Raw genomic sequence first — 18410 nt, forward strand, 5'->3', positions numbered from 1 at the left:
TTTTAGCAACATTCCACCAATATCACGGCGGGGGACACCAGAAATGGGCTTCACACATTGTACCCATGTCGGGATTCGAACCGGGTCTTCGGCGTGACGAGCTAACGCTTTAACCTCTAGGCGACCCGACCGCCCAACGTAAGGAAGAAAAGATGTTGAAGACGCGTCTACAAGTTATTTTCTTGCAAGTCCCTGAAGAGAGGCAGTTTGTCCAGGCAGGTTACGTGACATGGGCTGGGATCTTGTCAGAGACAGATTACTGTTTTTAGGTCAGCGCTTCAAGACAATTGTTTTTTTCTTTGAAAGAATCAAAAAACAACTTTTGGGTACCACAACAAATTACTTTGCAGCACACCCTCTATGTCAAATGAACTTTTTTTCTTTCCAGCATTATCGGGGACAGATGTTTTGGTTTTCATGATCTCACCGCCCCACCACCAAAAAATACCAAATGGTCGCCCCCTAAATGAAGTTCTTCATAAATTGCGAAAAAAATGTATTGAAATTATGTATGGCGCGATTCCTGTATTCAAACTGGCAAATTCTTTGGAAAGTGGACAAACAACATAGAACAGTTCCTATGGTATATAGTTTTATTCTCACATATTCAATTATTCACAATAGTTATAATGTTAACGACTGCTTTCTGTATCACAATAAGAAATCTACAGGCTAGCGGTTGGTAATGGGTCCTGAGGGGAACACTCAACAACGAACAACAGCGGGTAGGAGAACAGCGGTACTGAGATGAATATACAGTCGTGAGGAAAGTACGATTTCATATGAACCATGTATATACATAATGTGTGGTGACCAACATAAGATTCATTGCTTGTTCCTAATGCGTGTTGACGTGACATACTACGCGACAGACAACTAGCTATATTCATTCCATTGGTTGAGGAACTTGATACGTAGAATGAACCTCCCTGGGTTGAGATATAACTTTGGATAACATAGGAAGCTGGCAAAACACGCCTTTATTTCTATCGGAAATAATATATATCTAGTATTATCAAAGAAATGATTTTGGTTTAAAACGGCTTTGAACAGTATTTCATACAGTTTTTCTTGGAAAGAACACCCAACGTGACACAGGACGTTGTCGGTTACAACTTTGGTGAGACCAACGACCGCAGGTTTGGTGCTGACAGACCAAGGATCCTTATCAGGGTTAATCTTGGATTCAAACCACAATAATCGTATCCTGGCGTAACTACGGAATACAACTCCGCACGGCGAATTGTAGCTCTTTGGAGCACAGGCCCACCCGTGCCCTGTTATGATCAAGGAGTTTAGGTATCTACAGGTTGATTCTATTGAACAGCTAACGGCACACCTGGATTACCATCACGTGACCTTTAGTCGTAATCGAGTTTTCCAGACACACGCACCTTATCATTCATAATTTCTGTACATTCAGGGTGGGACAAATATGTCCATGGGTTCCAACCGTGTGTCAATGACATGTTCGCCCTCATGAATGTGGACCTATATTGTTTGTTTGTTGTTTAACGCCGCACTCAGCAATATTCCTGCTATATAACGGGGGTCTGTAAATATTCGAGTCTGGACCAGACAATCCAGTGGTTGACATCATGAGCATCGATCCGCACAATTAAGATACCTTGACATGCATCAACCAAGTCAGCAACCCTGACCACCCGACACCATTAGTCGCCTAGCATGGGTTGCTGAAGACCTATTTTAACCCGGGCTCCACGGGTAACCTATTTTGTATCACCTAGGATCCCGATATATGCATTCCAAGCGACTTTGAGTCTTTCCACACTAAAGGGTACTGTCATCCTCCGATTGTTCTAGGCAAACTATGTCATGGAATTTGACAGTCGCCTCGAACTGAGGACAAATAACAACGATGACCTGTGATTAACCCAGTTTGAAAAGTGACAATTTATAAGACGCATTAACAAATGGTTTTGACACTACCATTCTTCAAAACAAGGTTGAAAATGAGGAACGAGTGATGAGTTTCATGTTACTATTTTTATCGAAAAATGTCTCCGATACTACAACTTGTATTCTTGTTTAGAATACATAATTATGTCAGACACAGTGTACCATGTTATGTCAGACCACTCCTAAATAAAAGCGACAAAACCCTTTCCATATTCATAAGGAATCTGTACTAAAAGCAGAGTCGATTGTAAGATTCCGATTATATCAAGACAAATATAAGAAACAGGTAAAACATTGCATAATGGACCTGGGTAGGGTTACGGGAAATTCCGAAATCTCCCGAGTTGATGTCTGGATTTTCTACTTTCCCTCCCCGGTTATTTTCGCTCTTTGGGAGATGTCCACGATGCTTATGACATTGCACAACACATCTTCATAACCTTACACCCTACGATAACTACTGTCATCAGTATTCTCTCAAATCTAATTTCTATCTTATGCCACAATGCACTGATATAATATGTGTCCATCTTGTTTTACACATTGAGGCGAGACTTATTTAGACTGGTAACTTGGGCACCCTTCATTATCATGCCCTGATGTACATCTAGCACATTGTGGCTAGACTGTATTGCACAATGTACCTGTATTGCTCAGGGTGGATTAAGTTAAGTCTAACCTCGCTTATCCGGACTGCCCGGATAAACGAGTTTCCGAGTCAAAATAAACTCAATTATATAATGTTTAAGTCGGCTTGTTTTTAGATACAGTTTAACAAACGTGGTTATTTAAGTCTCGAAATCACCACTAAAATAAAATAAATGAGATTAAATGTATCTGCTGTTTCGACGACCATTGAATCAATTCGTTGTGGCTGAGAAAACAGCATTGTTAGAAAATATGCTTCGCGTAAAACAAACGATCGATCAAGGACTGCCGCTTGAATTGTTTGGAGGTAATATGGGTAGGAAACACGAAGATAGATATGAACACACACTGCACTGCAAAGGAGCTGTTCGACCATCAGTACCGTATTTGTTCTTGTAAATATCTTTTTTTTTAAATGTTTTTAACTTAAAATATAACTTTAAAATATGAACTAGGAAACATGAATTAATTCACAATATTTACATTAATACATACTACGTTATATGGACTAGGATAACTTTAGTATATTTTCAACAAGCTCTTCCTTTCTATATCCAGCTTGAAGCAAGGTCAAAGTTAATGACCTTGACCTGTAATGACCTTGACCCAAAGTAAATGTTTTCTTATTAGCAGGCTTTTCACAAAAAGGAAATACACATATACAGTTATCCCATTCTCTAATCAGCTGATTAAACACAGTATCGCATGGATTGCATGCTGACTCCGTGTTGCAAGTGTAACACGTGATTGTCGCATGACTGGTTGATAACATAAAAGACACTCCAATAGTATTCAGTGCAACACACATAACAACACAGTGTGTTCAAGCATGATGCAAAGTACATCGCAGTTACTGATCGTGGTAGCATATTGCCCATAACACAAGCATGTTCAGTGTGATCCGATAGGGTGGACACTTCAACGGATTGTTGAACATGTTAAGAACAACTCGCACATATATACCTTCTTTACACATCAATAATAGGTTAGCAGATTATTTGACATAAGCTCTCTGTAATCATTTCTATACATACCTATTTCATAAAATATGTCTATTGAATAATTTGCAAATCACACACTAGGACGTGGTAGCAATATACAACGGCTTCTTCATTATTTATATACGAGTTGCAAATAATAGCAAAAATAAATTTTGATATTTTGGCATACTGGCATAACAATTTACCTTAAATCTGCTAGATACAAAGCTTTTTTTCACTGCTACATGTTTTGCTTATTTGAGGACCGTTGCTGAGAACGAAACGGATCCAAACTGACAGACTGATACGGATATACCAACAACAGTTACGAGTATGTACATGGAACGTTGTATTTGGGGACGTTAAAACTAACGTCTTTAACATTCCATCTAGTAAACCATTATACAAATAACATACATACATTATATGATAATAAAATATACAAACATAACTTGTTTCCGGCATTTGTAACTGACTCCTGAAACAACGTAGTCGTCCAACTTTAACGTTAAACACAACAGTGATAAACCTACATAGTCATACACGAACATCGGTATACAGGGTGTTGCGTGTAAACACTAGTATCAAACAGCGACAACGGTCTGGTTTTGTGACTTCTACACCAGACATCAAAGGACAACGATGACTTGACTCGCAAACTCCTTGTAATAGGCTAAGAATACTGCATGGGTATAAGCTCACAAGGTTCTTGCTTAATGTCTGGACTTAGAACCGGTTAGAAAGTGCCCCTTTAGGCGTCTAGGGCGTCGGTTGTTCAAACTCAGCGCAATATGGCGGCGCAGCAAGCCACAAGCAGTCCGTTCGCTATGCAGTTTCATTCTTGACTTTCACACAAAGCGGAGGCGGTTTATTCAGTTACTACTAGTAACAAACTAGTAACAAACATCCAATCAGGGCGTTCGTTATATGTCTCATGTCCAATGGAAACCTTTGTTATGACCTCATTCGCCTCACAAGATCAAACCAATCATATTCTATGTTACATTCCAGTCACTGTATTGCAAGCCAATGAACGTCGCGGTCTCATCTGCTTTATCCCTGCTCTATAGTTTGGCACTTAGTGAAGATCAGCTAGCAAGTATTGCATACAAGAGTCAGTCGTGATTGCCGTCACCGAGAACTGATTGTCACGGACGTTGCTGCCAGCAACAGCAACAACGACGGGAGGCAAACGTTGCCAGCGCTATTGTACATCACGCCGAGGTTTGGCGCTCCAGGCTGTTCCCGTGGTGACTCGCGGGGTATATTTGTATTTGCAATCCGTCCATTATCTTGGGTGTCGATGTCATATCTGTTTGGCATGGCGCTGGTCAGCAGGCGGACAGACACGGTGACGGGCGATATGTCCGCGGGCTTGCACACCTTGCTCCGGGATCCTGGAGGAAGAACAGGACGTCATTATAACCTCATGAGAGCATTCATTTATAGGGAAACATTTCTGACAATTGTGTATACTTCCGGGATACGTCATTCTAATATGTTGGAGCAATCGGAAGATACACCCTTGAAAATGTTACAACCCCTCTGTGATTGACAAAAAAATGATCGAAACGAGCGTGACCGCAGGCGATTTCTTGAAAGGTACTTATTTACTGTCCTCCAGAGTGACGTCCCCTGACTGACCACATTCTATCAACTTTCTTTCCTCAATGTAGAGAGTGACCTCCCCCCAATCCAAATAAATCCACTTACTGTCCTCCAGGTAGAGAGTTACCTCCCCTGAATACAGACATATCTACATACTGTCCTCCAGGTAGAGAGTGACCTCCCCTGAATGCACACCTGTCTACACACTGTCCTACAGGTACAGAGTTGCCTCCCTTGAATGTACACCTGTCTACTAACTGTCCTCCAGGTAGAGAGGTTACCTCCCTTGAATGTACACCTGTCTACTAACTGTCCTCCAGGTAGAGAGTGACCTCCCCTGAATGCACACCTGTCTACACACTGTCCTCCGGGCAGAGAGTTGCCTCCCTTAAATGTACACCTGCCTACTTACTGTCCTACAGGTAGAGAGTTGCCTCCCTTGAATGTACGTCTGTCTACTAACTGTCCTCCAGGTAGAGAGGTTACCTCCCTTGAATGTACACCTGTCTACTAACTGTCCTCCAGGTAGAGAGTTGCCTCCCCTGAATGCATACATGTCAACTTACTGTCCTCCAGGTAGAGAGTAATGTACCCTGAATGCACACCTGTCTACACACTGTCCTCCGGGCAGAGAGTTGCCTCCCTTAAATGTACACCTGCCTACTTACTGTCCTACAGGTAGAGAGTTGCCTCCCTTGAATGTACGTCTGTCTATTCACTGTCCTCCAGATAGAGAGATGCCTCCCCTGAATGCATACATGTAAATTTACTGTCCTCTAGGTAGAGAGTTATCTTCCCTGAATACATACATATCTACATACTGTCGTCCAGGTAGAGAGTTACCTCCCCTGAATTCACATCTGCCTACTCAACTGTTCTACAGCAAGAGAGTTGCCTCCCTTGAATGTAAACGTCTACTTACTGCCCTCCAGATAGAGAGTTACCTCCCCTGAATGCACACATATCAATTTAGAGTTCTCCAGGTAGAGGGTAACCTCCCCTGAATTCACACATGTCTTCTTACTGTTCTCCAGGTGGAGAGTGACCTCCCCTGAAAGCACACATGTCTCCTTACTGTCCGCAAGGTAGAGAGTGACCTCCCCGGAATGCACACGTCTACTTACTGTCCTCCAGGTAGAGGGCTGCCTTGGGTTTAAGTATGTTGGAGTCGATCTCGACATCTGTGAGGACAGAGCACTGTGTTGTGGGCATTCTGTACATGGCCCTCCACGGCCACCTTCCCCCAGACACGTAGTTGGTGATCACCTGAAAATACACTCGGATAAGTAAACAAAGGTACACACAGGTAATCTTAGGTATACATCGTCTCGAGATCGGAGGTCGGAAGCCAAATGTAGTGAGTTGACAAACGGACAAGGAAGGTTTTGAGATACAACTTGTAGGATAGCCTGGAGTTCTCGGTTCAGAATCCTTCCTATTTTGTTGGTGCATAATAGTTAGGTTTATTGGCCACAGATCAGTACACGCAGGATTTTGCAGAGAGTGTGCGTCAGTATCAAAATATCGGCACAAGTTTAATAACGTTTACTTATATATAATTATATGCTCTTTTAGGCTTTGGAATAAAACGCGCTCAGAGAACTCGTCCATTCTTATAGAATGATTAGTACAGAATTCAGTTTTAATGCATATTGTTACAACTTTGAGACGAATAGTCATATGGCTGGGCTTTTTTAAAACTTCTACCCATGTATCCCCATGGACTCCAGTTGATGAGCATTGAAAACTTTCATTTTCCACTTTGTGGCAATCGTGGCGAAATATTTGTTAAACACACAAAGTAATAACGTCACCTGATTGTTAACGATAAAAGCCCGATTTCTCGACAGAGCGGAAGGACCGATTTCATGAAAAGAAACTAAGCTAGTGATTGGCAGATGCAACCACGTGCAACATCTATCAGCTGATCCAACGCGCACCTGTTCGTCGCGCAAAAACCGCCCTCTCTCCTTGTCAGCGACTTCCGACCAGGGTAATTGATGCAGGTATTTAATGCGCGGTAACCGCTCTAAATTACTATTGGTGCCACGACATCGCAGGAACGAGTGGTGCCATTGGTCACGTGCCTGTCATGGGTTTTACTGAAGACAATTGCACGGAAGATTACATCTTCTTTGAAAGTTGCTATTAAATTAATGGCCCCAGTTTCGTGTTTTAGCACCCAGCTGCAATTAATCGTACTGGTTTGGTGTGCTTGGAGTTCCATGTATGTTTAAAAGCAAGATGAAGCAACTAAAGTAATTAGCCAGTTGATACATATTACATGTTCATAATTAAACTGGTAATTGAGCATTCCTTGATACGTTGACAACCACGCTTAGAACGTTGTCGTGTGCCCATTCATCAGAAATATATTTTTTAACAGATTAAATCGATATGTATTTCCAGGTAATTCTTCCTGGTCAAGCCGAGTGTGTTGAATTAAAAACATGACAACCTTCTGGGAACATATGGGAATCTCTGTAGCAATGAACAAATATAAAGCGAAAACAATATTTAGGCCACCCATTTAATATTTTTCCTCCAAGTAACATTGTAAACGTTAGAGTGATGACACCAGCGGTTCGAGAAATGAATGGGTGAATTCATTCCAAACGTTAGAGTGATGACACCAGCGGGTCGAGAAATGGATGTGCATATTCGTCTCAAACATTAGAGAGATGACACCAGCGGTTCGAGAAATGAATGGGCATATTCATCCCAAACGTTAAAGTGATGACACCAGCGGTTCGAGAAATGGATAGGCATATTCGTCCCAAACATTAGAGTGATGACACCAGCGGTTCGAGAAATGAATGGGTATATTCATCCCAAACGTAACGTGATGACACCAGCGGGTCGAGAAATGGATAGGCATATTCGTCTCAAACATTAGAGTGATGACACCAGCGGTTCGAGAAATGAATGGATATATTCATCCCAAACGGTAAAATGATGACACCAGCGGTTCGAGAAATGGATAGGCATATTCGTCTTAAACATTAGAGTGATGACACCAGCGGTTCGAGAAATGAATGGGTATATTCATCCCAAACGTTAAAATGATAACACCAGCGGTTCGAGAAATGGATAGGCATATTCGTCTCAAACATTAGAGTGATGACACCAGCGGTTCGAGAAATGAATGGGTATATTCATCCCAAACGTTAAAGTGATGACACCAGCGGTTCGAGAAATGGATAGGCATATTCGTTCCAAACATTAGAGTGATGACACCAGCGGTTCGAGAAATGGATAGGCATATTCGTTCCAAACATTAGAGTGATGACACCAGCGGTTCGAGAAATGTGTGGGTATATTCATCTCAAACGTAACGTGATGACACCAGCGGTTCGAGAAATGGATAGGCATATTCGTCTCAAACATTAGAGTGATGACACCAACGGTTCGAGAAATGAATGGATATATTCATCCCAAACGGTAAAATGATGACACCAACGGTTCGAGAAATGAATGGGTATACTCATCCCAAACGTGAGCCCCCATCCTGGTTTTTGTTTGTTTGTTTGTTTGTTTGTTGTTTAACTCAGCAGTATTCCAGCTTTTAGACGGCGCCTCATAAAGATCAAGTCAGGATCTATCTGATCCTATATCGGATCCTATACATATATTTTTTAACAAATTAAAACGTTGTTGAACTAAAAACGAGAGGATCTATCTGATCCTGACTCGATCATTATGAGGAGCCGTGATTGTAATTATGACCCAGTGATTGATATTATGAGCCACGTTCCACACCGCTGAATTTCCTCGTATGACAAGAACAGATTGCCAATACTACCCCGGAATCCCCGCTGTAGCTGGACTATTTCAGAGAGTTGCGTTAACAACAAACAGACACAGCCACTGGCACATGCTGATAGGTGTTGATGGGAGAAGAGGACACGTTCTACATGCTCATCGGGTGATGGTAAATTCCGAAAGGAAATCTTCCCTGAAAGAGTGCAGGCTGAAATGAAATTCGGGTATATTTCCCTGCAATCTTACCGAATGGTATCAATGTTTATGAAATTGTTGAGTTTTAATAAGTTCTACTTCCATCCTGGTTTTCAATACAACCAAGTGTCCTCCGTCACTGGCGCCCGCCTATGATGTGTCCGCAGAGGAGGGATCATCAGTACAGTCTCGTAAACACCAACTCGCCTCCTCCTTTTCATGACATGTCGACTTCAATACCAGATTACGTACTGACACACAACACCATGACATCACTTCAAAGATGTACACACGAGGCCATGACGACCAAGTAACACTGCAACTATGAGGAGAGCCCCACACTCGAACTATTGATCTGAGGAACACACTCAAAATGCATCTGAAAAGCAGAGTGCGTTATATTCCAGCTATCTGTGATAACTCAGGATTATATATCAAACTTCGTACCACATCTATGTCTGATAGCCCAGGACTGTGCATTCATCTCCTATAACGAAGGACACTATTTTCAACTTTGTACCACATCTATTTCTCATAACCCATGTTTATATATTGAATGTGACATTCAACTAGTATCTCTAATAACGAAGGACTATACATGTATATTCAGCGTGGCACAACATCTATGTCAGGTAATTTAGACATATATTCAACGTGGCACAACATCTGTATCTAATAACCCAGACTTATACATTTCCAAAGTGGCACAACATCTATATCTGATAACCTAGATTTAAATATACAACGTGGCACAACATCTATATCTAATAACCTAGACTTAAATATACAACGTGGCACAACATCTATATCTGATAACCTAGATTTAAATATACAACGTGGCACAACATCTATATCTGATAACCTAGACTTAAATATACAACGTGGCACAACATCTATATCTGATAACCTAGATTTAAATATACAACGTGGCACAACATCTATATCTAATAACCTAGACTTAAATATACAACGTGGCACAACATCTATATCTGATAACCTAGATTTAAATATACAACGTGGCACAACATCTATATCTGATAACCTAGACTTAAATATTCAACGTGGCACAACATCTATATCTGATAACCTAGATTTAAATATACAACGTGGCACAACATCTATATCTAATAACCTAGACTTAAATATACAACGTGGCACAACATCTATATCTAATAACATAGACTTAAATATACAAGGTGGCACAACATCTATATCTGATAACCTAGATTTAAATATACAACGTGGCACAACATCTATATCTGATAACCTAGACTTAAATATTCAACGTGGCACAACATCTATAATATCTAATTAACCAGACATATATATTCAACGTGGGACGACATCTATGTCTGATAACCTATGACTAAACAGTTATCTATGATAACCCTGAAAGTATATATTCTACTTTGCAATCGGTTCTTGAGGAACTGCTCCTTAAACCGTCCGAATGCCACAGCAAGTCACTGCAGGTAACCGGGTCTGTCTTATTATTGATTAACAACTCATCTCATTAACAGCTCACTGATATACCGTAAATATGAAACGAAGATAATACGCAAAAGAGTATTTTACAGTTTTGGACAGACAAATCAGAACGACGCATGTACTCGTATAAAATCAAAATAAGAAAATTATTTTGGATTTAAATTGTAGAGTTTTAATTGGTCTCATGTATCAGCGCCTCGCCGTCCTTTTGTAGTCGATGGGATATCTATCAACAGTTTCAAACAATTACCCATTGTTTCAAGGTTAGAAGTGAACCCGCTTAGCATGATCAGTTTCAAAGGGAAACAGCAATGTCTGACTCTCTTTGCCATTGTCGGCATTGCTGTTATCCAACAATCGTGGAAGCCTTAACACAAACTATAACAATAAACAGGATCCTCGAGGTCGACGCCACCCTCAGCTACAACAACATCGTCGTTGGTCGGTATTAATGCCATTATCCTTCTCATTTCTCCACCTCTCCGTTCTAACGCCTTCCAAAGCTCGGCGGCAATCATAGAAGTTTAAATTCTCAATTGTAGCGGTCATGTCTCGCTTATAAGGCAACTGCTGAGATTATTCAATTAATCAGGTGAGCCGTTCTGAAAACGAAGATGTATAGAAATTTAGGATCGATTGCCTAATTGACTGACGGCTTTCTTGTTTCCTCAGCATTGTCGAACCGAAAACAGAGCCATGACTATCCACCAGGTGCCCGTTCAACACGTTGTACTTGTTGTTTTTAAGGAGATGTTTTAACTACCTCTAAAAGCTAGGTTTTTGTTTTTCTGCATCAATGTATAGCCATTTATGGATGAGCATGGTACATCAAAATCTAATTATATTGTTGTACAAAGACACACTCAGTCACCATCTGTTTCCATGAATGATAGATTCCTGCAATAGTTTCCCTTCTTTCTACGTGTTTGAAGTTGATTAAAAATGGACGAAGATGCCATTGTGGTAAGGGGACTAACCGTTATCTTGGATCGATAACAACAACATGTGGAGGAATAGGGGAGGAATTTCTCCTCGTTCCTCTCCAAACCTCAGACATGGACTTTAAATTAATACAAGCCCGCTTCTATCCTCTGCGAACGGGTTCTGATCGGACAAATTGTCATTCTAGACAAATTAAATTCTTCTGTAAAAGTTGTTGAAAAGAACTGCACGGAGGAAATGCAATTGGAATACAGTTTCTTCTAATTAAGGGGTCAGCGGGAATACAAACAGAACACTCGCCTTTCAAACTTCGTCTTTCGTGAAGCTAAAAGCTGAAATGCAAGACTTTTACGTCAAACCCCTCTTTAAAATCTCATACAGGTCTCATACATACACATGGCATCATAGTTTGTGTAGACATAAATTCTGGTCAACGCTTGTAGTGGATTTGTAGCCTGTGAACTCGGTGCTAGAGTGCTTTCAAGTCATTCTTTGTAGTAGTAAAACTATTGGACGGTAGGCGTTGTTGATCGTGGTAGTAGCTGTACTCGGTGTATTAGCCGTCGAGCACTGGTAGATGGGGTTGGAGAAAGGGGAAGGGGGATTCGTCTAACGTAGTCCGGATGCAGGAAGGGTCTTGGGATTCCATATGCAACACGCCATGCCACTCATTGGAGTTCATTACAGGATCAATTAAAATTCAAAATATATAGGAATCAGTTTAAAACAGTTAGTATAGGATCATTTTAGCTTCGATTTCACACAAAAATAAAATTCCTTTAACCTTTTGTGTTCACACAAACTTTACTTTAGGTTCAATGGGGATATATCAGTCGATCAGTGTTAACACAATATGATGAAGAATTGTCTCCCTTAGATTTCAGCTAATTTTAAATTCAATGGCTATGGTATATTTAGATACGTTGGCTGGTTGACAGATATGGGCAATTGGTAGTGGTTTGGTGAGATCTATACCGATTATATTAAATTGTTTCACTTTAATGGTCTACTGAAATTGTAACCGCTTAATGGAATAACTCTCTCACTTCCCTCTATACCAGAGTGTCCAGTAATCTAAATGAAAGAGACAACATCCTTTCAAAAACAGAAACTTCAGGACGTACACAAGTCATTTGATAACTCGAATGTCAGCCTAAACAATGTAATTAACATTACGGACAACAAAGTAACTGTAAATATACGCAACTGTCAGATATCTAAACTTTCCAGCTAACATTTACGATTTGTTTGTACGCTAGTAGCCATCAAACCAACACCTGCTGTCATCACTATTTGATAGTGATTCATAAACGCATTTATTACTTGCCCGTGAAGAGACTACCCGTTTAATAAACATACAGCTGCATACCAAAACGCGGGCTTATGTACTCTCGGAACACGTTTCACGAACAAATATTGAAAGCTCTCGACATCCCTTGGCTTATTCAACGACATTGCGTGTGTAGATGATAGATCACTGAGAGGAGCTTATGCCCACTCGATGACCCCAGCAACCTTGTTGCTAGGCTGACGTCACATGGCATTGTTTCGCTGGTGGATCTTGCGACAAAATTCCACAAATTACGTCATCTATGAACTATTCACTCGTTTCATAAAATTGGTATTACATTGGAGCTCGTTTAATATTGTATATGCTTATAATATCGTCGAAACTGTATAATGGACAATTTGGTGGAAATGTCTTATGATTATGTAAAGGATTTTTAAGCATTTGTTTCGTTGCCAACACAATCCGGACGACGCGACAAGGTTCTATGCACATGCGGCATGTTTCAATGAACACGTGTTGACTGATGCCAAAGGCTTCAAATCAGAAATACATCCAGTTTGGAAAGGGTACTGTACACGGAAAACATGGTTAACGTAGAAATGAATGATGACATCACATCCAAACTTCCATAAGTTCCATAACATGAATCGATTGTAGTTTTATTGACCATTTCGTTGGTCAATATTTGGATCATGTGACATTGCATTGATGACCATATAAAACAGTTGTTCTCACCAAGACAATTTCCGAAGGGTCTGAACACACAGCAATTTGTGTAATCAGTACAACTAATCACCGTTAAATGCAAATCATATCTTTTACGGAAAGTTTTACTTTTGGTTCAGTGCTGAGGTGTGTAGCTTACGCCAGACTGAGGCTATGTTTGTGTTATCTAACATAGTAGTGTCGCTTAAATGGAGATAGGCAAATGTGCCGTTTGTCCACACGAAACGCTCAATAATTAGTATGAACATTGCCTGCAACATTTATCATCGTTTTTTATTTGTACCTTTTTAATTCTGAAAAAATAATACTGTATATCAACACATCCATAAAACATAATGTCTACATGCTTTTTAAAAAAATACAACAATCGTATTAAGCATATTATTTCTGTTCTAAATATTTACGTTACAAATATTCACGAATCTGTGCTGGAGATGGGGCGGAAAGGAAACTTAATGTAAGCTGCCGAGCAAAAGAAAGTATAAACTTGAAAATGGGAATTGATAAAAAAAATTACAAACGTTATCAAAACGTTTCTAGGCTGTCGCCGAAACATTGCAAATTTAAGGTCCAAAGCACCACTGTGATACCAGTATTAAAGACATTACCATCGAATAACCATTTCTTGTTTATTAATTTTTTAGCCATCAAACATGGGTGTATGCTTTCTTTTGCCAGGCACTTTATTTCTACTCTGTACTGGTGATCCCATTAATCGATTAAATCGATGTCTTGCCATCGATCTTGCTTCAACTGTTCAAAAGGGTTAATACTATGAACATGTCTCTTATTTACCAGACCAATTAATATCACCCTAGGTGACAACAGTGTTAATATGAAACGATCATTAGTCGGGGATATTTGGCTCAAACTGACGATCAATTAAAAGTGGTTGCCAATTCTATACGTCGTGGCCTGGATGTCATTGCTATTAGGAATAAGTCACCCGTTAAAACAACGTCAATACCTGGTGTGTCGTTATAGGGATGCATTGATCTTTCAGTGGTCCATTCGTGTAGTTTTAATCACTTTTTTGCCTTTAAGGCCCAATAGAATCTGTGTTGACAGATAATCGAGACTGATTACTCTCTGGTGTTGACGTTTTGAATTTGTTAGTACACAATGCTTGCCTCGATTAACATACATTTTTTTAATTCCAAAAGAATGATTTGCCACGTTGCTGTCAAGAGGGTTTTTTATCAATTATAGTAACAGCTATTTATCTCTCAATAGGGAGTTGGTTTGTCCACATTTGTCGGATTTTAGCTAAAGTGTGCTCGTTGCTTGGTCTTTTGGATGTGATGTACTGGTCTTACGCTTTTGTTTGTTGTTTAACGCCGAACTGAGCAACATTCCAGCTATATGACGGCGGTCTGTAAATAATCCAATCTGGACTAGACAATCAAGTGATTGATATCATGAGCATTGATCCACGCAATTGGATACGATGACATGCATCAACTAAGTCAGCGAGCCTGACCACCCGATCCCGTTAGTCGCCCCTTACGACAAGCATAGTCACCTTTTACGGCAAGCATGGGAAGACCTATTCTACCCCGGATCCTCACGGGTCCAATAAAAATGCCTTGATCTTAACAGTGACAATATGACGCTTGGTTTCAATGAGAATCTAATGTATTAGTCTTATTAACAATGATGATAGTATGCATTTGTCTATTCCCAAAATATATCATATTGATTTTGTCTCATTCACTGCACCATAACTATAGTCTGTTGTCGGAAACTTGCTGGTACGGCGTAAAAAAATACACGACTCACTATGTTATGCATTATTTACTATGGTATTGTAATGCTTTTGTCACAAGATCAAAAGCTCCGACACACGACGAGATGAACGGAAATTGTGAGAACGGGGCATAGACTAGTTTATATCCACACTGATGAAAACGATGTGTCTAAATTGAGCTAGGTATTCAAGTTCCTTTAGTCCATGTGAACACAAAAACCTCTATACTTGGATCGTCAGTAGGTAATACTATTCATTAATATATCTAGATGGCCCAGTCTCGGCATTGTGTCGAAAGCTTTGACGGAGATCGTCTCCTGCAGCAAGGAAAACGTGTTCATCAGATCAGCGTGATGGTTGTGATCGCTGACAATATCGTTGTGTCAAGAAAGATCAGTATTGGGCATTGGTTTACATCGCCATGTTAACTGGACTTCGTTGTGTCATGTGATCAATGCCCAATATTTGTTCATTGTGTTAAGCCACTTCTTGGTGTCCCTCGCCATTCCAGAGGTAACCATCCACCACTCATTCAAATCACTGCTTATACCAGAACGAGGCTAAAATTATCGTGCTATTGTTTCAGCGTAAAGTTTGTTTCTAAAGACACGTTCTAACTGGAAGTGATAACAGTCTTGTCGTGTGCAGAACAGGACTTAAATTATGACGGAAAATACTCGATTCTCATTTTGTTAACCAAAAGATTCAAGTCACAAAAAGCCTTTGATTGAAACAGTTGATTTGACGGTCGCATCGCCTCGAAAACTAATAATGCCAGTTCAGTTCAAAATGCAATTAAGCGCATTCAAATCTGCAGGATATTATGTATAGTTCTGCACTGAAAACATTATATTTATTTCATAACTCAAATTAAATCGTCACTACATATGGGCACTCGGGTATATTCTTTGTCATAGTACGACGTTTTTTTTAAAAAAATTAGACATAAACAACTTGAGGTTTGTGAGGTCAAAGGGTCACCCATGTCTGCGCATACATGCTGTCCATCCATCCTCTTCCTGCACTACTTTCACCTCAGCCCGTGCACAACCCAGGTGAGTGATTCCTCCGCTGCCCGAGCCTGACAGAGAGAGCTTCTCACCTCAGCCACTGACACCTGTCTCATCGTCTCGCGTCGCTCTAAGTGACTAATTAGGTGACTAATTACACTAATTTAGATTGATCTCGGTCTCTTCCCGCCTGCTGGCGAGATCAGTGGCTGAAGACAGCAGGTAAAGGTCAAAGCTGATTGTCTTCATAATTCGGACGAGATGTGCCACATGCATCTCCGAGCTACTCATAGTCTGCGTCCCATATTGCCGTTGGATTCACTCACAGCTCAGTCTTTGACTGGTGCCAAGGCCAATTCCACAATTGAGGAAGCCGACCTTTTACCATTTTCAGCTTTGCATAATTAACTGTATTGGTAGATGTCAAAGTGAAGCGACTTCGCAAGATAATGAAGACAGTATTTTAGGGAAAAAGTTGATCTTAGACAGAAGCGTTAATAGTTTTTGCCGGTACTGAAAGAACACCGTGTCCTTTATAATATAGGGCGCTTTGTTGGCCAGTATGAAAAACATGTCAGGTCGAACAAAGCCACCGTGTCTTGGACAAAACAGACAAAAAAAGCCTCTGATGCTGAGGCTTAAATGATTATTTTCGATACATCACACGATGATACATCAACTAATGAAAGTATTTAACACCATATAGGAGATGTCAAGTGATGTGTCCAATACAGCAAGATGGTTCTCGGTGACCCAGATGAGGTGTCAGGCAATTCCTTGACAGTTTGTGGTGATAGTCAGAATGACAAAAAACGCAATACCATGGCAAACATGAAACAGATGCGTTCACACCTGCTGTAAACTAACGACCCCTTTACTGTCTCAATATGGCTGTCGTGGAAGCCATGTTGACACTGATATTAATGGTGAGAGGAGTTTGACGGATCTCCTCTATTTTATGCTTCCCAACTGTTCAGTTTAACTGTGGAAATGTTAACTGGGACCGGTTGATCAGACTTTGAGACGAAGGTGTGTCACTCCATGCCTTAAACTGCATGAATGACACGCCGTTGGTATTCTGCGTGTAGTGAGTCAGCTGGGTTTAACTGGCCCGGGACTACTATTATATAGAGGGCACGGGTGGCCCGCCGTCTAAAGCGCTGCAATTCGCTGTGCTGAGTTGCGTCCCTTGGGCACGCCAGAAACCTATGATTGTGGGTTCGAACTCCAGTTCGCCCCGATTATGTTTCTAGGTTTGTCAGCACCATACCCGTTCTCGTGGGTTTCACCAAAGTGGTAAACGTTTGAGGCCTGTATCAATTCGAGCCTCCATCCCACATTAAGCTGACACGTTTTGATTTAAAACCTGGAATACTGTTCAAAGCGGTGTTAAACCAAACTCACTCACTCACTATTATATAACGTGTATCATGTAGAAGAAAATCCCAATATCGGCAAGTCGTATATCAGTGGTATGCCGTTGTCAGAGCAAGTTTTTTTTAATCGGGTCGAATATGGGATTCGAGCGCACGACAAGCATGTCATTTACGGCAAAGGGACACAACTCTGCGCAGCAAGTTACGGCGACATAGACCTCTGAGCCAGCCATGCAGCAGTTAGGCCAGCAGTCAGATTGAAGCAGGTCAGGCCTACAGGGACCTACTGTGAGAGACGTCTATTTTCGGTATAGGTTATTTGGTTCAAACATTATTGAATCAGCTCATGTCACCAAGGTTACACGGACTGATCAAGTGAGGGTTTTGGACATTTTCAGTCGAGACAAATTATTTCTCATTTGTCAACACAAGTGATTCTATTTACCGACCAAACCTCACACCTTTCCCCAAGACTGAAACACACAATTGTCCATCTGTGCGATTCTGCTTGAGGCACCCTGATACAAACATGAATGAGATGACTGTGGATCTACCCTGATCCAGTGGACCGGGTCACCAAGTGTAAAGTCTGTAACATTCTGCACCTCCAGAGTTGATGACAAGACCGTGTTCCACGACAATGGACGATAACACGGCTTTCAGCACTAATACGAAATGTTCCCGAAGGGATTTCGTGTTAGAATAGGTCCAAAATAA

The 18410-nt window shown here is 40.8% G+C and overlaps 1 protein-coding gene across 1 annotated transcript in view; it reads right to left on the reverse strand.

The window, feature by feature from the left end:
• Nucleotides 1-588: 588 nt before the first annotated feature.
• Nucleotides 589-18410, reverse strand: part of LOC124144162 — a 128563-nt gene continuing 110741 nt past the window's right edge. Inside the window, exons 15-16 of the mRNA XM_046513423.2 lie at nt 6281-6422; nt 589-4945 (exon numbers count right to left, since the gene is read on the reverse strand). Of these exons, the coding sequence (XP_046369379.1) occupies nt 4680-4945; nt 6281-6422 (408 nt within the window). The 3' untranslated portion in view covers nt 589-4679. The remainder of the gene's footprint in view (nt 4946-6280; nt 6423-18410) is intronic.

This window comes from Haliotis rufescens, unplaced genomic scaffold (genome assembly GCF_023055435.1).
Source record: "Haliotis rufescens isolate VD_foot unplaced genomic scaffold, xgHalRufe1.0.p SCAF_7, whole genome shotgun sequence".
NCBI lineage: Eukaryota > Metazoa > Mollusca > Gastropoda > Lepetellida > Haliotidae > Haliotis > Haliotis rufescens.